Below are 21,470 nucleotides of genomic sequence, written 5' to 3' on the forward strand. Positions count from 1 at the left end.
ATATCGTAATACAGATTCTGTGAGGAAAGGTTTGTAAGTATTTTTCTTCAACTCTTTTTTGGTGAGATGGAGCTTACATGTGGTAAAGTGCATAAGGGGCACAGACCTTAAGGGTACAGGTCAGTGAATTTTTGTAAATCTATATACTGCTGTAAACTACTAACCAGGTCAGGATAGAGGTCATTTGCAGCACCCCAGAAATTTGTTTGGTGCTGTTTTCCTGTCCATTGCCCCGCCCCACATTGATCTGATTTCGGCATAGACAAGTTGTGGCTGCTCTTGAACTTCATATAAATGAAATCTTACAGCAGGTCTCCTGTGCTTCTCGTCTCTTTTGCTCTTTATGTCTGTGAGAATCTTCCATGTTGTTGTATGAAATGGCGATTGGTTTTGTAAGAACTTACTTTTGAGGATTTCCATGTCCTGGTTATTTTACAATATCTAAAATCTGAATTTGAATTCCAGATGATTTGCAGTTCGGTGAGTACGTAGTGAACTTTAAACATAATGTAGGACCTAAGGTGCTTAAAGTGCTAATGGTGTGTTTTTAAGCTAGGAGAAGTTCCATCATGTCCGTACGCTTTGGAACTGGGTCCTGAAGGAAGTGGGGGGGGTTGCTGACAGAGAGGTGGAGAGAGGAATCGGACTTGATTCGAAGATGGGCCCATTCACCTTGGTAAAAGAAAGGAAAGCTGTGCCATCTGACCTCCCCTCCCAATTGTAAAAACCACTCTCTCGTGTCTTCTGTGATGGCAGCTATTCCACACAGCATAGAAGCTCAAGATGGGTCTTTGCACTACAGCCTGGTGTTGATGTAAATGGTAGGGCTTCCTTTATGAACCATAATGAAGAACTGGGTAAACTCTGGCGATGTTCTAAGTGGATGGGGCAAGAGGGAGAGGACAGTGGCGGGTGGGTACAACAAGGAATGTTGGGGAAGAGGAGCCCCCTGGCAGGAGCAGCTGTGATACTGTGATTTAAACTAATATATTTGGTGTTCATCTCATTTCTGGCTCATAGCACCTAAAACCATTGGAATTTTCTGTGATGAGAGTGGTCTCTGTGTCTTTTGTGATGTTAATGAGGTGGCTTTTGGAAAGTACCTAGGTAACCTAGGGCTGGGGACTTATTGCCAGGGACCCAACCTTGTGATTAGAGGTTAGAATTTCCGGTCTGACCCTTGGCCTTCAGGGAAGGGAGGGGGAAGGGTTGGAGGTTGAATCAATTGCCATGGCCAATGATTTAATTAATGATGACTGTGTAATGAAGCCTCCATCAAAACCCAAAAGGATAGGGTTTGCGAGAGCTTCCAGGTTGGTGGGCACGTGGACATGTGGGGAGAGTGGTGCTCCTGGAGAGGGCATGGTAGCTCCCACCCTTCCCCATACCTTGCCTGGGTGTCTTTTCCATCTGGCTCTCCCTGAGTTTTATCCTGGTTTATAATAATTACTGATACATAGTATACAGTGAATCCAGTAAGTAAAATGTTTCTCTAAATTCTGTGAGCTGCTCTAGCAAATTAATCCAACCCAAGGGGGCATTCGTTGGAATCTGCAATCTGTAGCCGGTTGGTCAGAAGCACAGGTGTTAACCTGGACTTGCCACTGGCGTCTGAAGGTTAGAGGGGGGCAGTCTTGTAGGACTGAGCTCTTAACCTGTGGAATCTGACTCTGTCTCCAGGTGGACAGTGTAGAATTAAGTTGACGTGTAGGACACCCAGCCTGTGTGTGAGAATTGCTTGGTGTGGGGGGAAAAACCCACACACTGGAATTGGGTGCAGAATCATTAGCAGCCAGGACGGGGTCGGGGGAGCTGGAGGAGGGGTGGTGCCAGAGCCCGAAGAGCCCCCCCCCCCCCGCTCCCGTGAGACCTGTGTGTGTATTAACGCGATGGAATACTATTCTGCAGTGAAAAAGAGCGAGCAGCCTGGATGGCTCTCATGGCCACTGTGCGGAGCCCAGGAAGCCGGTACACACTAGCATATAGAGTAGGGTTCAGAGTTGGGCAGAAGAGGTCAGGATGGTGGTTACTGGGGATGGAGGAGGGTAAGGAGGGACATGAGAGCTTTTAGGGGGCCGGAAACTTCTAGCTCGGTCTGTGTGGTGGTTGCTCAGGTGAATAAATTCATAAAAATTCATTGAGACTGCATTTAAAATGTGTGTGCTTTACATAAAATGGATCCCAGTAAAAGAAAAAAAAACAAGCTGAGCTAGGAGCTAGACATTGACAGAAGGGCGGGTGGGAGCCACAGAAGAGTTTTGAGCCAGGGCCAGACCCAGTCATATCTGAATGTTGGGAGAGTCCTCAGGGTCTGGGGAGGCGGGTGCGTGAGAGAGGCCAGGGTCTGCCACAGCCTCAGTTCCTGATTGGCTCTTTAACCCTGGTAAGCCCCCACCCCACCCCTCTCCGGGCCCTCTTTTCCCCATCCAGTCCTCTCGTGGGAGTGGAGGCAAAGCAAGCAGGGAAGAAGCCCAAAGTACCGTGAGACTGAGCCCCTTGACAACTCTCTGGTTCATGCCTACGGCCTGAGCCCTGGTGCAGGGCCTTCAGGAAGTGCTGATTTTGTGAGGGGAAGTGCAGAAGCTGCTGGAAGGGGGGCCTCAGGACTGATGCCCCACTTTGGGAATAGGTGCAGGTAGGTGGGGGCAGATGCACGATACTTCAGAGCAGAAGATCTCTCATGTGTTCTCTTAGTTTCTTAGTGAATTCAGAGCCCCTTCTAACCAGTTCCTGCCTTGTCTCAGCAGAAGCCACTGTGGTAGAAGGTGAGGAGTTTGGGCCACCCAGGTATTCAGTGTTTTCATTCCGTGATCTTCACTGAGGCCCTGCATATGCCAGCCCTTGACATTGAAGACAGTAGAGAACAAAAATGAAAATATGGTGCAGTCATCTCTGCGCTTCTGAATGGGCCTGCTGGCTAAGGGCTGGGGCTCTGGAGTCAGGCTGCCTGAGTCAGATCCCAGCTCCCCCCCACCTCTGCTGTGACTGTGGGCAGGTTTCTTGATTCTCTCTCTGCCTTGGTTACCTTGTGTGTAGAACGAGGCCACAATACCCACTTCGCCTCCTTTTTGGAGATTTTGTGAGGTCCTTTATATATAAAGGACTTAGCATGGTGCTGGGCTCAAAAAATATTGTGATAGAGGAGCGCCTGGGTGGCTTGGTCGGTTAAGCGTCTGCCTTCGGCTCAGGTCATGATCCCAGGGTCCTGGGATCGAGCCCCATATCGGGCTTCCTGCTCAGTGGGGAGCCTGTTCCTCCTCCTCCTCCCTCTGCTGCTCCCCCTGCTTGTGCTTTCTCTGTGTCAAGTAAAGAAATCTTAAAAAAAAATATGGTGGTAGAGACAGATTCACAGGGCCGTGAGGGCTTCAGAAAGGGCTTCCTAGAGAAGGGGACATCCAAGCTGAGGCCTGAAGGAGTGTGCCGGAGCAGTAGGGTGTGACTAGGAGGACTGAGTCTGGTAGGGGATCTGGCAACACTGCGAGGAGAGCTTCCTGCAGAGGGAGGGTGTTGGAAATGTCATCAGAGATCCCATCTAGTTCCTGTCTCCTTTACGCCCAGGTGGGCCGGCGTCCAGAGGAAGGGCAGTCTGTGGCAGTGGGTGGTGCAAGCCCCAGTTTAGCTCTCAGGGCCGAGGCATGAGGCTATCTGTGGATTTGGAGGGAAATCCAAAGATAGCTCAGCAGAAAAGGATGACTCTCAGCCCGGGCTTCCCCGCAAATCGAAGGAAGCAAGGATGAATCAGCCTCTCAAAGTAGAATGAAGCCACTGTGGGAAGTGAAACCTCAGTTAGAGGTCCAAGGCCACTCTGCCTCTGACTCACCCCAGACAGGGCAGAAGGAGGGCTTAGCCGCAGGGCAGGCTGGGTGTGAATCAGGGGCCTGCAGCCAGATTCCCAGCCTCCAGGCCTGGCACCTCTTGAAACCTCAGTTTCTGTATCTTTACGATGAGGTGGAGCAGGTGGAAAGTGGTCATGCTGATTTACAGAAAGGGAGCACACAGTAGGACCTCCAGAAGTGCCAGCCCCTTCCCCTTTCCTGTCTGAGTCTTACCAGATAATGAAATGAGTATGTGGAGTGGTTTGGGGTTCTTGTTAGTCTCCTGATGGATGAGTAGTCATCTAGGTTCTGGTGAGATGACTCGGGGGAGGGGGGAGGGCAGGAGAAGAAAGAGCAGCTGTGCATTGTGTTTGAAAATCAATAGCAATAATAAAGATGATCAGCTATCTCTCTCGCATGTTTGGTTCTTACTAAATATCCGACCCTCTGTGCCACTCTCTGTTTCCTTCTTCACAGCAGTTCCATGGGAAGGTGGGCCCATTTTAGAGGTGAGGTAAAGTGTTCAGAGAGGTGAAGCCACTTGCCCAAAGTCACACAGCCAGTAGATGGCAGAGCTAGGCTTTGGACCATGAGCCAAATCCTGGATTTGAAGCCCTTGCTTTTAGGGTGAAGGCTATTGAGGGCATCGTGGCCTACGGAGCTGGGAGGGGACTTAGAGGAGGTGTCTGCTTTATAGATCGGGAAATGGACAGGACAAGGGCCTTCCACTGGACGACCTGCCTGTTGGGAGTGTACATATGTTTAGAAAGAAACACCAGCTTTTCTGGCTTTGTTGAACGTTTATTACAAAGTTGAGAGCAGAGACTGGTGAGCTGTGCCCCCTGCCCACCTCCCCACCAGATATTCTCTGCAGCTCTGGAAAACTGTGTCCTCCTTGCTCTTCCACCAGGGGGCGCTGCCTCCTGCCACCTCTCAGCCTCAGGCCTGGTTCCTTTAGCTCCGCTATCCAGTGGTAGCTAAGGCACCCCAGGATCCTGGACTCTGGGCCCCCAGTCCCCTCCTCCTCTGGGACCCAGGAGTCTCAGCCCCCAGGCACCTCCACTTCTAACTGAAAGCTGGAGGTCATCCATAGCAGCATAGTAAGGATGTTTTGTCCAGGCTATGTGGGGTAGTAGTGACTATTTTCCCATTTGGGGCAGGGGTTTGGGTGTGTGTGTGTGGCCACAGTCTTTCTCCTTGAGCCAGTGTCTCCTCCAGCAGCAGTCAGTGAGTGAGCCCACCCTAGGGTGGGGCCCCTTTGGTCCTTGCACTTGAGGTGCTTTATTCGTAGGGCTGGGTGAGGAGTAGCAGGGACAATGTCCTCCACCTCAATCCTGGGGAAAGTCGCTTGATTCTTCCTCCATGCATCCTGGGGAGAGAAGCAGAGAGATGGATAGATAGGCCAGAAACCAGAGGGAGAGCAAGAGCAGGGACACTGAGGTGAAGACAGACAGACATCAGTGGACGAAAGAGGAAGAGGGTGGGTGTACCTGCTACCAAGAGACTGGGCATTCGGACAGAGACTGGGAATATGCCCAGGGACAGGCAGACAGACCACGCAAAGAAAGGGAGAGGGTATTGAGGGTCAGCAAAGGGGAGAAGGGCTGTCTCCTTCCTCCCCTGCCACTCCAGTCCCAAACTTAGAGTCCTTTCCTCCAGACAGGCAGAGCAGAAGAGAAAGAACAGCATTGTCTCCAAGGCCATCCCCTCCTCACTTAGCCGTATGGGGTGCTATCCACAGGCACCCTTTCTCCAGGATGTTTTTCTGCCCGAGTCCCAGCTGCCTCACCAGCTACGTGGCCTCCTGGCTTGGTTCTGGAAGCTGTCTCGATCCCAGGGCAGTGCTAAGCAGCTCAGTCAGGGTGTCCAGCTTCCCTGCCAGTGCATCCATCCGCTTCTCCAGGGCCTGATGTGAGCTGCTTAGACCCAACTGCAAGTCACACAGGATCATGTGCATCTGGGCAGAGAGGGGGTCGGAGGTATCAGCAGGCTGAGGTTGACTTTCTCCTTATCCCAGCTGCTTGGCTCAGTGCTTTTCACACATGGTTTAAATCCTCTTAAAAGTGTGGGGAGTGAGAATTCCGTTCCTGGTTTTACAAATCTGGAAACGGGCCTGGAGCAGTTAAATGACGTGCCCAAGGCAGCACCTAGAGTAAGGCCTAGTTCAAAGAGCCTAGGTGCTCACTAAGTGTTTGTGGAACTGATGAATGACTTTAAAATGCCCTTTCATTACCTTCTCAAACTAGGATTCACAGCTTCATCCTTGAGGGTGTGTGAGCTTTCTGTGAGAATTCTTGAATTCTCAGTTTGGGGCTAGATAATCTTCCTGCCAATTTGGGCAGATCTAGGCCCCCACCTCCCCACTGAGATCTGCCTTGCAGTGTAGGGGCCTGCATCTGTGACTGTGCTTGCCATGGCATTGGTGCCAAGGGCCACTGTTTGAATTGTCTCGGGCTAATGAGAAAAAGCAAAGGCCTCTTGATAAGCAAAAGGCGCTGTGAGCCAAGTGGACGGGTGTGACATCACCGTCCCCAAGCCCTGGCTCAATCAAGTGGTCCCAGCAGAAGGGCAAGCTGAGTCAGCTTCAGCTGGGCAAGCCTGCCCAGCACGGAGGCCCCTACTGCCCTGGGCCCCTCTTTGCAATAACAGCAGAGATTGACTTTTACCGAAACAATGTGCCCCATCTGTGTCAGTATGATTAATTTGCATTTTACTGGTTTTGCCATTTGTGTTTGAACTTGGTTTGTATATTTGCTTTGGTTTTATTGTTGTCTAAAAGTCATAGTTGGAAGGAATTTTATATCCGTCCACATTAACTCGACAATAAAAATAATGTAAAACAAAACACTGGAGTTCTTTGTGCAATTCCTCCCTCCCTCCCTCCCTCCCTCCCTCCCTCCCTCCCTCCCTCCCTCCCTTCCTTCCTTCCTTCCTTTCCTCCTTCCTTCCTTTCTTAAGTTTAAAAGGAATCGGTCCCCGCCATGAGTTGAGGAAATCATCACATCATTCATTCAACCACAAACCTTTGTCGAGTGCGCATGTGTGTGTGTGCCAGACCCCTGCCAGTGTTCGCTATGCTGGGGCCAGATGTCCCTACCAGCTGCCCCGGCCTCCCTTCTCTTTCAGACCTCCTCCCGCAGGGTCCCGGTACCTTGGAGATGTCCACCATGGAGTTCACTTGTTCGCGGAGCTTTCTGTGTTTCAGCCGCACCTGGCGGAACCTGTGGGAAGAAGCAGGAGGTCAGAAGTGACCCCAGCTTGGGGAGGGGAGAAGGGGAGGAGAGACTCACATAGACGCGGTCCAGTGAGGAAGCCTTGCCCGAGCTGAAGCACCCCTGAGCCCACCTCTTAGGTAGAGCCCCAGTTAGCCTGACCCACACACAGAGAGGCTTGGACCCACAGACACAGACGTACAACACAGATCTTCAGAGACGGAGTCACTGTGAGGTCCAGTGGACATCTGTTCCCTGAGCCCACACGTGGGTGTCCTGACCTGGGCACACACTCGCATTCGCTCACGCACACCAGGCAGAAAGGAGGAGATGTGCACAGAGAGGCCCTCACCTGTTGATGGCGGCTAGCAGCCTGCGCTGGTGCCTGCGGGCAGCTCCACGGTCCTTCCTGCGTGTGTGTTTGTAAAACATCCAGGCCTCTTGCAGCACTCGGGCAGCTGATTCCTTCATCTGGGGGTGGGCACAGTGTCAGTGGAGGCAGACCCCTAGGGCTCTGGGAGGAGGAGGGGACGGTGTCTGGACTCCCTGGTCTCAGGGAGGAGGGGGAGGGACTCCTGGGCTGAGGGAGGCGTGTGCTGTGGGTGCCGCATGCCCAGCCTCACCTCTTTGGCGTACTGGATGTCCATCATGAAGTTGTGCACGTGCTTCTCTGCCTTATTAAACTCCAGCTTCCGGGCCACCACGGCCACCAGCAGGGCTGTGCAGCAGACCCCCTGTGGGCACAGCAGACACTATGACAGAGGGCTGTGGGACTCCTGTGCCACAGACTTCCTCCCTGAACCCTCCCAACAGCCACAGAAGGCAGGCAAGACCACCCCTGGTTGACAGATGAGCAGGCCCAGAGAGGGGAACTAGGGTCCCACAGCCCTGAGGGTAGAGCTAGAATCAGAGGCATGTGTCTGAGTCCCACTTGCGTGTGTAGTGTTTATACTACCAGAATGCCCTCTTTCGTTAAAGGTATGATTGGAGAAGGGGAGAAGGGCTGATTCTGGGTGAGAGGCAGAGCTTGGGCTCCTGCAGGAGCCCTTCCTCCCCACTGCTCACACCCAGTTGGCCGTCACCAAAGGTGTCCCTCCTCCTCCTTCCACCTCTGGGGCTTCTGCCCAGTTCTGGCCCTGTCCCTTCCCTCCTGGACCATCTCCTGACCCGGACCCCAGGGAGATCTAACAATTATGACCCTGCCCCGTTACCCTAATCTAGGCTCCCACTGCCCCAAACTTCTTACCCTTGCTTTCAGAGCCTCCCAAGGTCTAGGCCTCTCCTCCAGACAACTCAGCCTGGCCTCATTCTCCCTCAGCTGCCCAAGCATCTTGGCCTGAACACTCCCCCACTTCTCCCAAGGCCTCTGATCCATCAGCTGCTCGGTGGCACCTGCTAGTCTTCCTTGAGTTACGGTGAATTTTCTTCTGAAGTCTTCCCCTTCCCCAAGCTGTGTCTCAGCTCATGAAAACTGAACAGTTTACTAGTTACAAACACTGTCTCCAGGACCGCTTGTGTTCCAAGCCCAGGTCTGAGCACGTTATTCACTTTCTTCCCTGTAAAAGGGGCATGCCCTCACAGTATCACTCTGGATTCCTTAAGTTAACACCCAGGAAGTGTTCAGAGCAGAGGCTGGCACGGAGTATGTACTCGATAAAGTTAGTTATGATTATTCCGTTGTGCCGGGGAACCTCCCTGCCAGGAGTTGGGCTGTGAGGTCAAGCACAGATCACCTGATCTCTCTAGGTCTGTTTCTCCTGTCAAATGAGGGAGGAGGTTCCAGGCAGCCCTGAGGATCCCTGGCCCTTGGAGAGTGTTTCCCTGGCTGAATCTCTGCCCCTCTTTCTTGATCCCAAAGACTCACATCTGTGGGAAGGGGATCACACTTCCCTGTCACCCCATCCATCACTAGTGGAAATGTAGCATGTCCTTTCTGGGACAACATCAGGGCTGGGGGCTGGCAGCCTGAGTCCCTGGGGTGGGGGGGAGCCAGATCTCATGGGGAGGTAAAGCCAAGGCCTTGGGTGCTGGGTCCTGGATGAGGATAGGGGCTAGGTCGGGGGAACTGGATGCCTGGGTCTAGGAAGGGAAGGTGGTAGATGTCTGGATTCAGGAGGCTTGACTCTGGGTAGGCTCTGCCTCATCCTTGACATGAGCTGGAGTCGGGGCAGCTGGATGCTTGGGACTGGTTACAAATAACAGCCTTCCCACCCCCACCCCTTGACCTATTTACTGAGTATTTCCTATGTGCTGGGTGCTGAGACCCTTCACGTGGTTTAATTAATCTCAGGAACCCCATGAGGAGTACACTAGTATCAGCATCCCCCTTTTATAGATGAGGAAACTGGGAGATTATAGCTTGATCCCAGCTTGGAAGTGGCAGAAGCAGGATTTGAAGCCAGGCAGCCTGACCCCACAGGCATGCTTTTGATGAAGCCTTAATGGAGGCTGGTGACTGGGTTCCTGGGTCCTGGAGGAGCCTAGAGCTAGGAAAACGGGCCTGTATCCTAGACAGTTGAGAAGGTAGTGGGAGTGAGGGGCAAGATATCTGAGCCTTCATGAGGCTCAGGGCTGGATTCCTGGATTCTGGAAGGCAATGGGGCTGGGAAGTCAGGGGCCTGTGTTCCTGAGGACGGTGAGGCCTAGGGTCTTAGGTTCCAAAGAAAACGAGGACTTAGGAGATGGATTCCTGGATTTTGAAAGGAAATGGGGCTGTGGGGTGTCCAGACACCCAAGTTTCTTGGGGGTGGTGTCCTTGAGTGCGTTTGTTGGCTCCATGATTTCCTTGGGCCCAGGGGATGAGCAGTGGGGGGTATGGGTGGGGTCCTTGAGGGGTCTGTACTCACCATGACTCCAGTGCAGAGACAGACAATCTTGCCCCACATGGTGCCTGGCACCACATCTCCATAGCCAATGGTCAGGAATGTGATGGGGATCAGCCACAGTGTGTCTGAAAGGTGTCCGGTGGCATTAACGGCCTGCCTGTGGGGAAGGATGGCTTAGTTCTCAAACCCTACCCCAGGGGTTCCTGTGATGTCTAATCTCTCCTTCCTAACGCACCTACAGTCCCCAGGAGCACTCAGAGAAAAAGTCAGTCCGTTCTGGGCTTTGGAGAGCCTGCCTGGCTTCCTCTCTGCTGTGTGAGCTGGGCAGGATAGGCTCAGCCACTCTGGGCTGTGGCATTCGAACCTGGTTCCAGCCAATTCCAAAGCCTGTTTGGTTTTAGCCTGGCTACCAGGACTGCTGGCTCTCAGAGTGCGTGGTTGAGGGGTTGAGAGGGGGCAGAAACCCAGCCCAAAGTCCAGTTGTCACACTCTGGCAGGGATTGCATCCACCCAGAGGGAAGGGGCGCCTTTTTCTCTTAATTTCTTTTTCTTTTTTAAAGATTTTATTACTTTTTTAAAGTAATCTCTACACCCAACATGGGGCTCAAACTCACAACCCCAAGATCAAGAGTCGCACACTCCACCAATTGGGCCAGGCAGGGGTGCCTTTTTCTAATGTCCATAAAGATGCTCTATGGCCCACAGGGGTCCTGTCAAGACTAAAAAGGCAGGACCCTGCCCTCCCTTCCCTCACTTCATAGAAGGGCATTGAGTTCCAGCCATGGAAGGGATGGAAAATCCTGATATGTCTAAACTTGACCCCACAGACCCCTTGCATCAGGGTCAGCAGGGAAAGCTTCATTCGTGAGGCTCCAGACACGTCAGACCCGCTACACTAGTGTCTGGAGGTGGGGACTGAATTTGCACTGTTAAGCCCGACTCCCCTCATCCAGAAGTACATTCAAGTTTGAGGACTTCTGCCTTGGGGTTTAGAAATTTGACCCCCCTGCCCACCCTCGTATTTTTCAGAGGAGAAACATGGTGGGAGGAAAACTGAGATCCTACAAGATGAATGAGTTTAAAATTGTGAAAGACTGGAAATGCCGGGGAGACTTCCAAGATGGTGAAATGTGACACCCATTTTACAGATGTAGAAACAGAGGGTCAGAGAGAAGGATCTAAAGCCAGTTCTTGTCATTCCCCACTTCCCCTCAAGAATCCTTTGCCAGATATACTAAACCAGAGGTTCCCAAACTTGAGCCGGGGTCAGAATCCCCTGTGAAAACAGTTTGCTGGACCCCCAGCTGCCAGAGTTTTGGATTTGGTAGGGCCTGAGAATTTGGATTTGCAGCAAGTTCCCAGGTGATGCTTCCAGTCCTGGAACCACACTTTAAGACCCACTGGCTAAGATTACCATCACTTTCTTTATCTGTAAGAGAGAGAACTTGAGGCCCAGCCTCCGGTCTGTCCAGCAGGCAGCCTGGAATCCTGTAACCATTCCCTGCAGGAAATGCCCTTCCGGAGCAGCCCCAAATCACCACCGTCCCAGGATCATGGGGAGCACCTACAGTGCATCTGTGCTAATTCAGAAGAGGTGTCAACGTCCTCCAGGAGGCAGTTGCAACCTTTGGCCAGGCCCCAGTACCTGGGTTTAGAGAAAGAACAGGTGCCCCGAACCCTGAGGCAGGACGGGGGTGGAAGCGGGAAGGGAAGGGCCTGCTAGGGTCTGTGTGTGTCTTTGGAGACTGGTGGCTGCCAGCGGAGGAAGGGCCAGAGCTGGGCCCTTGGTTCCAGCCACCCCAGTGGATGAGTGTGGACAAACAGCTTTCTCCTCTGCTTTGCCCCAAAGGGGCCCAAGCGGTTCCACCTTCCAGGGCAGCTGTGGCTGTGAGCGGCTCCTCCAGGTGCGCTAGGTACCCCCACCGCTCACCCCCAGCACCCTCACCTCTCGGCCACCGACAGCACCCAGGCGGTGGTGAGCCAGAGGCCAAGCGTGAGGCAGAGCAGCAGGCGACCGGGGTGCGTGTTCATGTACAGCTTGGCCACGAACCAGTGGCGGAAGCGGACCTGGTTGAGGGCGCCGATGCTGCGGTACGACGCGTTGAGCAAGACGCCGCTGCGCAGGAGGACGGCGCGGGGCACCAGGTAGAGGCGCAGCAGCATGGCCAGGGACAGCAGTGCCTCCCCCTCATCCAGGAAGCCCGGCCAGGACTGCGTCGCCGCGGGCCGGGACCCCAAGCCCTGGGCGCACGGCGGACCCCGCACCGGCGCTGGGTGCAGCCCGCACACAGCCAGCTCCAGCACGATCTGCGCCGCCTGCCGCCCGGTCAGCGCCACGCGCCAGTCCCGGAGCCCGTTGTCGGTCATGAACAACTGCGGGGAGGGGACAGATGGGGGAGGGGGTCACACGAAGGTCAGGCGGCCGCCGCCTGCCAGAGCCGGGAGATAAGGGGGGCGTGCCCATCGGGGGCCGGGGCGGTTAGGGCGGGCAGGGTTGGGGAAGGTGGAGAGGAGTGGGGCCAGGACCTTGAGGAGGACGTCTCTGCACTTTGTTCCTCACCCCCTCCGCCTCAGTTTCAGCCCACTTCCAGAATATCCTGTGTACTCCACATTGTTCTATATAGTGAAGATACAGGTGCACAGAGCAGAAAGCCCTGCCTTCCTGAAGCTTACAGCCCACATGCACAGAGCCATCTCCTCCTCCTGTTTCTGGGGGTGGGGGTAGTAACTAACTGAAAACCGCATGGCATTGGCAATGACAATAGCGAACGATTACAGGGCACTTTGAATGGGCCAGGCACTGCTCTGTCTATCTCCTTTACGTGTTATGACTCAGGAAATGCTCACAACACAGTGAAATTGTAAGTATTTTTACCCCCATTTTACAGATGCAGAAACTGAGGCCCAGGTCTCTCAGGTGTAGCTGCACAGCTGAGCTACAAATCCAGGCCACTTAACTGTTTGAATGACTGCTATGAACGATGATGTGTACTTTTTACTGAGCAGGCACCGCAGGGGGAATTACTGCACATGATGGGAAACCCCCATTTTATATACGAAGGTTTTGGGGGATGGGGTGAAGGGGGAAGGGGTAAAGGCAACAGGATCTAGGGATGTGGGGGATGGGATGAAGGGAGAGCTCCAGTGGAGAGTTGAGTGTCTGGGTGAGACATGACATGGGAGGGGGGTGATTGGCACAGAGATGGGGAGCTCGGGAGTAGGGAAGGACCTTCAGGCGCATAACGTGGATTTCAGGTTGCTTGGGACTGGAATAGGTGAGGCCTCAGGGATGGAGGACAGAGATCTGGGGGGCTGGGCCTGGAGTGAAGCTGCCTGGGGGTGGGAACTCTCAGCATCCATGGGCATCCACTGGGAGACAGGGCTGCAGGTGGAGCACGGGACTGGATTGCTCCAGGAGGCTCAGTCTGTCTATCTGTGGTTATTCTCATCTCGGTGGGTGAGGGTGTGGACCAATCTCAGGGTGGAGAAACCTCATTACTCAGACCAGGAGGAGGAGAAGGGTGGAAAGTGTGAGCTGACAGGGAGTGGTGGGGGCTGGGGGGAGCAAGGAAGGGGCCCAGGGGTGGGGCCTGCCCTACCTGGACCTCTTTGGCGTGAAAGGCCACGATAAGACAAAGGAGCAAGAAGGTGGAAATGCTGATCATGCATTTAACCAGGAACAGGTAGAGCGCCCACTGTTGGGAGGGACAGAAAAAGGGGTCAGTCCCCTCCACCTTCCTCCCATAATGCTATCCCTTCTCAATTCCCAATTTCCTGGCCTCCTCCACCCATCCCCCTGTCTCTCCCCACCTCAAACCTGGTCCCACCCCGTGCCTCAGTTTTGGGGAACTCTCAAAACGATCATCTAGTCCCTAGGGAGAGTGCCCTCTTCCTTCCCAGCCTGATAGCCAGTGTGTTCCCTCCTCTTCAGCCATTCTCCTATGATCCACACCTGAGGGGAGACCTTGTGACTCACAGCCCTTTTTAATTCCCTCATCCCCTTCCCCACCAAAAACAGTTCCTTGGTTAGGGGGTGGGGAAGTGGGGAGGTCTAGAAACAGACATCTGGCCTCTAGAAAGTCCCCCCTCCCTTCCCTGACCACACAGCTGGTTCAGCCCTAGAAAGCAACCTGCCCTAGAAGGTCCTAACACCTTCCCAATTCCCCAAGCAGCCTAGAATGATCACCCGATACCCAAGGAGTGAGTGACACCCTCCCACCCCCCACCCAATCCAGGGCACTGGGTCCCTGAGACCCCAGCCCCAGCTCTGAGGAAGGTCCCTGAGTCCTTGCCCCTGTGTCTCCTTCCCCTTGCCCTCTCTCCTGGCTCTAAGCCCAGGGCAGATCTGGCCGGAAGCACATGGCCTCCAGAAACCACAGAGAGATTTTTTGCCCTCTCTTTGTGTGGCAATACCTTGGAGAGATCTAGAATTCTGGAAGGGGAGGTTTAGGGGGGACTGGGACTGCTGGATTCCCTAGGAGGAGTGTTGTCAGGGAGAGGGATCCACCTGGGCTCCCATCCTGAGTTTAGCACCTGTTTCTCTGCAGATGTCTGCCAGCTCCCCTGGCCCCGCCAGGGCCCCACCTCTGTGCAGGGGAAGAGGGCCAGTTTCCTGCCCCAGGGGACCTGCCCCCCCACCCCTCCCTGAACAATGGTGCTGTTGTTCATAGCCCTCCCCTACCCCTTCATTCTTCTAAGGCTCCCTGGTTCTCCTGTCTTTCTTTAGTTTGTCCCAAACTCCACTTCACCAGACATACCCTCTGTCCACACTGCACCCACTTCTCTCTACTTGGCTGGTTCCTCTTCCCCCAAATCCCTGACTCGGTCTCTGAAATTTCCCTGTCTCTGGGGATGCTTCTGTTTCCATCTCTATTTATGTCTGAGGGTCTCTGTTTCTGTCAGACTTTCCATCTCTCTGTGTGTATCTCAACTTGGGGAGCTCTTTCTCTGCGGCTGTACTTCTGTCTCTTCCTGCATCGTCTCCATCTCTGTGTGTCTCTGTCTCCAGTCACAGTCTCTCCCCACCCCTCCCCCCCTGCTGCTGCTATCTCCATCTTGTTCCCCTGCACTCCCCCAGTTGGGCACCTGCCTCTCTTCCAGCCCCTCCCCCCGGGGAGCAGGTGTCTGGGTCCCTGCAAAATGAGCTCCTAAGACTGAGAATGAGGTGGGGAGGAGGCATGGATGTTGTTGAGGCACAAGTAGAAAGGGGGCTGAGGAGGACCCTTAGGGTCATGCAGCTCAACCCTCACCCCCAGTTTACAGATGGGGAAACTGAGGCTCAGAAAGCTGCAGCAGCTTCCCCAGAGTCCAGCTGCTGGAGGCAGCATCCTGGCAGATGGCAGAGGGAAGGAAGAAATGAGAGGTGAGAAGGGGGAGAGAGGGAGTGGGGTAGGAAAGACCCCCTGTCCCTTCCCATCTGCCGGGAGCTCACGTCCCCACCTCCCCTGCTGGGCGGGGTGCTGAAGCGTGGGAGCGGCGGGTAGGCCCTGGCCATGCTTCCTGTTGGCATGGGCTTCGGTGGCCCCACCCCCTCTGTGCCCGCTGCCCTGGCCTCGGCTGCCCGGCCAGAGGAAGCTGGCCTGCCCTGACCCTCCATGTGGCTCCTGGTCACTTCAGAACTGCCCTCCTCCGCCGCCCCCAAATACAAGCCTGAGCCTCCTTCCTCCAGGAATGCCCCCCAACCCAGTCCTCACGTCAATGCCGCCCCCCCCCCCCCAGACAGCCCAATTCCACATCCCTTACCCTAGACAGTTCTCCAAGCCCCTCCTTTCCGGTTAAGCAACTCTGTTCTGTCCTTAATCCACTGATTCTGACCCCTGTCCTCCATCTGCCCCATTGCTGCCCAGACGGAGGCTGGAATGTGCCGAGAGCCTGTTCAGACCTGTCCTGGCCCCACCTGTCCTTTTCCTCCCCACTCACACTATCCTCGGTCAGGCCCCCTTCCCCCAAAGACGCTCTAAACCTCCTTCAGACCTAGAGGCCTGGGGTCCCAGCCCCCTCCCCCGGGACCTAGGAGTCCAAGCCACTGTGCACCTACTTCTCCACTATACCCCAGACTAAATAACATGCAGACCCTGGGGAGGCTGGGAATGATGGACGTGGGAGGGGCAGGGGCTTGTTTTCCGTTTCCCACCCCCACCCCAGCTAGGTTTTTTGGTCTCTGCCTTTTTGGTCTCTGCCCTTTGCTGCTGAGGCACTGCGTAAACCTGAGTTTAGATAAGGACCAAGGAGCTGCCGCCTACTTGGAAGAAGTTAGTCTTTCTCCCCACGCTCCCTTCACTGAACCTGGGGCTACCTCTCCCCTGATCTGTTCTTGGGAGATTGGAGGATCTGATCAGCCATCCCCTGGCCTCCAGGGGTCCCGGACCTGCAGATGTCCCAATGCAAACCTTCAAAGACTGAAACACCGTGACCCCTGTTCCCTTCCTTTTGCAGAAAGAGCCCTGAGCATTTACCTCCCTTGCGTCCCAGGAGTCCAGACCCTCAGCTCCCTCCTCCTTCAGACCCAGGAGCGCAGACCCCCAGCTCCTCCACCCTCAGATTTAGGGGTTCAGGCCCCCAGGTCCTTCCCCCTCAGACTTAGGACTCCAGGTCCCCAGCCCCTCCTCCCTCACACTTAGGGATCCCGACCTTCCGCTCCCTCCTCCCTCAGACCCAGGAGTCTCAGCCCCCAGCCTCCCATTGCCCAGGATAAGAGCCCCACTCACCGGGCACCCTCCGAACCATAGCATCTCGGCGTGTAGTACCATGAGTCCGATGCCAATTCCCGCCAGCGCTAGTGCCCAGCCAGCCAGCCACTTCTCCTGCTCCAGCAGCCGCTTTCGCCGCTGTAGGGCCCCCAGGCCTGGCACCAGCTCCCCGCCCATGGCCCCTGCGGTCTTGGGGCTCAGCCAGCTTCCTGCCCAGGGTCCCCCACCTCGCAGCACACAAAGGGCAGCCACTGTGGCTTGCAGGTCCTCGGCCTGCTCTGCTCCTCGCTCTGGGGCTCTTGCTTTGAGGCACAGAGAGAGTCTGTGCCCTCTGGGGGTGGTGACGGCTGGGCAGGGCAGGGAGGGGCTGGCGTGGCCCTTGGGCAGAGGGGAGGCTCCCCAACCTCCCTTCTCAGCCTAAGGAGGGACTGGGGTGTGTCTTGGGGCAGAGCAAGGAAGAGGCGTGCATCCACGTGGATAAAGACACATACTGGCACACAATAGATTGTGTCACACACAACGGTCTGCACTTGGTAATACACACCTAAACTCAGCCACACCCAGACACCACAAGACACCGGGTGATAAACCCTCACACACAGCATGGCCGGAGACGGAACCGAACACACATGAGGCACACAACACAACCGACAGTGAGTGACTCACAGCTCCCGATGAGCTCGGCAACCCACAGCCACACCCAGACACCACACAGATGGTGTGACACACGCCGGCACTCAGCACGGCAGGCAGTGCCCCGTGGCGCCCATGACCACCCAAACTGTCCACACACAGGCACAAAAACTGCAATCGAAACTGGTACAACGTCCTTTTGCACAAGCAGCCACCCCCAGACTCTACTGCTACATTAACACAACACATACCAATGGTTCCTCAGACACACAACATGTTACTTAGTGACACCCACGTGCCACACTCAACACAGCTGTGTGGACTGTATGCTAACAGCGTCCCAAACGTGATACAGCTGTGGAGTGGCGCCTGACATGTGCAGACACACAACATTTGGGGACACACACCATGGCAGTCCTCAAGCACCCAGCACACAGCGAAATGCACACGGAGACACATCGTGGCACATGGCAAGTCAAATATATATGCTCGGAGAATGATTCACAGCACATACAGACTCACCATGACATACAACATGCCCCAGCACCCAGAGCCATTCACACGTTTGGTCAGAGCAGTGTGAACGGACACCTGTAGACACCCACAATGCACAGCGACACATACGGAAACCCAAACGGCACAAAGTAAGACAGTCTGATATATTTTGGTGCATCACAGAGGACACGACCTAGAATGGTACCCCAGGGGGCGGGGGGGGGGCCACAAGGTACATGGACCCTGATGCCCAAATGCAACATCTTCTCTGACTGATAAGCCACACCTGAACCACGCCCACCATGCCTGGCACACGATATACTCCAACATGCGTGGCCACACAAACAGCATATGCAGAGTAATGCACAAACACAGAATGACACAAAACACACTGCCACAGTATTTCCCAACACAGCCTTTTCTGAACACCACGTATCACATAAATCAGGTGTGACCCACTGACACAGCCAACACCTAGGCCTGCAACAACACCACGCACAACACCCGGGATACCCTCCGGTGTGGTGTAATACACAGCCACACAAACACAACATGCTCTGAGTGTGGGCACCCAGGCTGTGTTCTCCGCAGGCAAAGGAGAGGCCCCCCAAATGGACTCACCCCTGGGCATGACACAGAGGGTCACATCTCTGAACAATAGCTCGCCTTTGCACAAACAATACACATTCAGAGACACAACACACTGTGATGTACAAAACAGCAAATGCAATGCAGGGTGATGCACCGCGACTCCCAGAGTGACACGCAATGTGCAATGTCACCGCGTGCAGCAGCACAGGGGTAACACATGGGTCTGTGTGCCATACGTCGGGACACAGATCCAAACCCAGGGGAGACACCGGCCTGGTAACACAAAACACCTCCCACACTGACCTCTGAGACACAGCCACTCTAGAGGGAGCTCACAGACACAACCCCTCTCCCTCCCATGTCGTATGTCATGCAGGAACATGGACCCGCCAGCCACAGGGAAACGAGACACTCACGCACAGACATGTCTGGCAACACACCAACACAGCCCATGCAGACACACCCAGAGACACCAAACCGCACACACAGACACGCCCAGTGACAAAAACACAACCCGTGCTGGTGCCCCGCCCGCTCCATGGCACACATGTGATTCCCACTCTGGGTGAGACACGGCGGGAGAGTGACGGAGACACACCCGGGCACACCCAGACACCACGCACGTGCCCGCTGGGAGAAAACGCTGCCGCCGGGCACTCCTGAGGCTGCAGCTGGGGGCCCCCCTGCTACCCGCCAGCCTTGTGGCCTGGCACCAGTCTCTCTGCACCTCTCCTCCTCCCTCTTCTGTTCTCGGGCCTTACCTCGGACTCCTCCCTCAGTCTCTCCTGCTCTGGAAGCCTCGGGGTCTGTGCTCTCTTTAGCTCTTTCTCTGCCTTTCCCTGTCTCTCTTCTTCTCTCCCCTGTTTCTTGACCTGTTTCTCTTCCGGCTCTGTCTCTCAGTATCTCTGACTCTCTCCGTCCATGTGTCTCTTTCCATTTCTCTCTCTCTGGCTCTGTGTTTCTCAGCCTCTTTGTGTCTCTGTGTCTCTCTTAGCTTCTCTGTCTCTGTCTCCATCTTTGTGTCCCCCTGTTTTTCTATTTCATCCTCTCTCCCTGTCACCATTCCTCTGTCTCCATCTCTGTGCTCTCTCTCTGTCCCTGCCTCTTGCTGACTCTAGGTCTCTCTGTCTCTGCCTGTGACTCAGTTTCTCTCTCTCCCTGTCCGCCTGCCTCCAGACTTCCCTTTGGGCCTCTCTCTGTCTCTCTGTCTCTGGTTCTGCCTCTCTCTCTGGACCTCTCCATGCTTGTCTCTGCCTCAGTTGCTCTCTTCCATCCACCAGCGCAGCTGGGGGCAGCCTTGCCCTTTCTAGTTCCACCAGCCCCACTCAGGGGCAAGAGGCCAGAGACACAGGCTGCGGCCGCCCGAGTCAGAGGCCTCGGAACGGAGACCTCCAGCCCCAGCCCCTGCACCGCCCGTGCCTCAGTGCCGGGGCCCTAGTGAAAACTGTTGGGGTGGGGGGAACAGAGAGACCCCAGGGGTGCAGCCAGGCAGGGAGAGAGACGGAGTGGGGAGAGAACTTGAAAAAATCAAAGAGGTGGAGAGAAGAGGCGTGGAGGTGAAGGGAAAGCAGACGCCCGGATCAGGACATGGAAGTTAGAGCAGACAGAAGTTTTGTCTCCAAAGAGACCACAACTAAGAGAGAAAAACGGAGCGAAGTCTGGCCATGGGAGAGGCCAGGGTGGGCAGCAATGGGGTCACAGTGGGAAAGGCACTTGCCTCCAAACGGAAGTTCTGGGATGTGGGGGTCAGTCGGTAGGACACACCGCTCCAGAGCCAGCTCCCTCCAGCCCAGGGAGGGGCTGAGCCAGGGGGTGGGGGTGACTCAGGGCCCCAGAGCTTCCTGTGACTCAGCCCTTGGTCCCAACCCTGAAGGGGGGAGTGGAGAGGGAGAGGGGTCTCTGTAAAAGAGAGGGAGGAGGAACACCAGAGGACCTTGCTGCCTAGGTTGCCCCCTCAGAGGAGGGGGTGGGCGGCTGCATGGGATTTTGAGGGGAGGAGGGGACTGGGGGTGTGGACTCCTAGGTCTGAGGGAGGAGGGGCTGGAGACCTGGACTCCTGGGTCTGAGGGAGGAGGGGCTGGGGGCCTGGACCCCTGGGTCTGAGGGAGGAGGGGCTGGGGGCCTGGACCCCTGGGTCTGAGGGAGGAGGGGCTGGGGGCGTGGACCGCTGGGTCTGAGGGAGGAGGGGCTGGGGGCCTGGACCCCTGGGTCTGAGGGAATAGGGGGCTAGGGGTGTGGACTGCTGCGTCTGAGGGAAGAGGGGATTTGGGCCTGGACTCCTGGGTCTGAGGGAGGTGGGGGTTGGGGCCTGGACTCCTGGGTCTGAGGGAGGAGAGGGTATGGGGCTGGACTCTGGTTCTGAGGGAGGAGGGGCTGGGGGTGTGAGGGAGGAAGGGGCTGGATCACATACTCCTGGTCCAGGAAGGCTAGAAGAACTGATTCCAACGTCCCTGGGACTTTTCCTTGGCCTCATCCCAGCTGCCCCACCTTCATCCCAGCCCCATCTCCGGGCCTGGAAAGGACCCAGGTGCCTTGGGGCCCAGCCGGAAGGGGCGAAGGACAAAGGGTTGTTTAACTGGGCAGGGTGGTGGAGGGGAGTGAAGAGGGTGTCTCAGGCGGAAAGGTCACTCGTCGCCCCGGGCTTGTGCAGGGAAAGGCGGGGCTGAGCCCGGAGGAAGACATCCTTCATGAAAGTCAGAGGCTTGTGGAGGCAAATCCACCACGGCTGGTCTCTTTTGATTTAGGCATTTGGAGGTTTCAAGGCATGGGTTACTGCCATCTAGTGGTGGCTTTGGGAACTGCAGGCACCTGCTTGTCCAGGCTAGTTTCCCGTCAGCGTATATTGAGCACCTACTGAGTGCCATGTCCTGCTCTAAGTGTTGAGGGTGTAGTAAAAACAAAACAGACAAAATCCCTGCCCTCATGGAGCTTCCAGGCTAAAGGAAGTTTTGTAGTTCCATCAACTCTCTCACTCTGAGTCTTTGGTTCTCTCTCTCTGTATCTCACTCGCCTTGCTTCTATTTCTATATACTGGTCTTTGTCTTCAAGTGCATGCCTTTTCCTTTTCTCCTTTTTCTTTCTCTCTGTTTTTGTTTACTTTATCCTTTATATATCTCTGTTCCCCACCAATTAAAATTATGTAATTATTATTTTTTATTAAGTTCAATTAGCCAACATGTAAGTACATCATTAAAAATATGTATATTATTT

The 21,470-nt window shown here is 55.0% G+C and overlaps 1 protein-coding gene across 1 annotated transcript; it reads right to left on the reverse strand.

Moving 5' to 3' along the window:
- Positions 1-4,389: 4,389 nt before the first annotated feature.
- Positions 4,390-20,057, reverse strand: KCNN4 (potassium calcium-activated channel subfamily N member 4). The gene is made up of 10 exons (XM_026482143.4): positions 19,978-20,057; positions 16,560-16,768; positions 13,452-13,547; positions 11,798-12,225; positions 9,874-10,009; positions 7,651-7,761; positions 7,380-7,498; positions 6,967-7,036; positions 5,605-5,772; positions 4,390-5,184 (listed from the first exon to the last, which is right to left on the reverse strand). The coding sequence occupies exons 2-9, from the start codon at positions 16,716-16,718 to the stop codon at positions 5,608-5,610; spliced, it is 1,284 nt and encodes a 427-aa protein (XP_026337928.1). The 5' UTR covers positions 16,719-16,768; positions 19,978-20,057; the 3' UTR covers positions 4,390-5,184; positions 5,605-5,607.
- Between the last annotated feature and the right edge of the window lie 1,413 nt (positions 20,058-21,470).

Source organism: Ursus arctos, unplaced genomic scaffold (assembly GCF_023065955.2).
Source record: "Ursus arctos isolate Adak ecotype North America unplaced genomic scaffold, UrsArc2.0 scaffold_19, whole genome shotgun sequence".
Classification (NCBI taxonomy): domain Eukaryota; kingdom Metazoa; phylum Chordata; class Mammalia; order Carnivora; family Ursidae; genus Ursus; species Ursus arctos.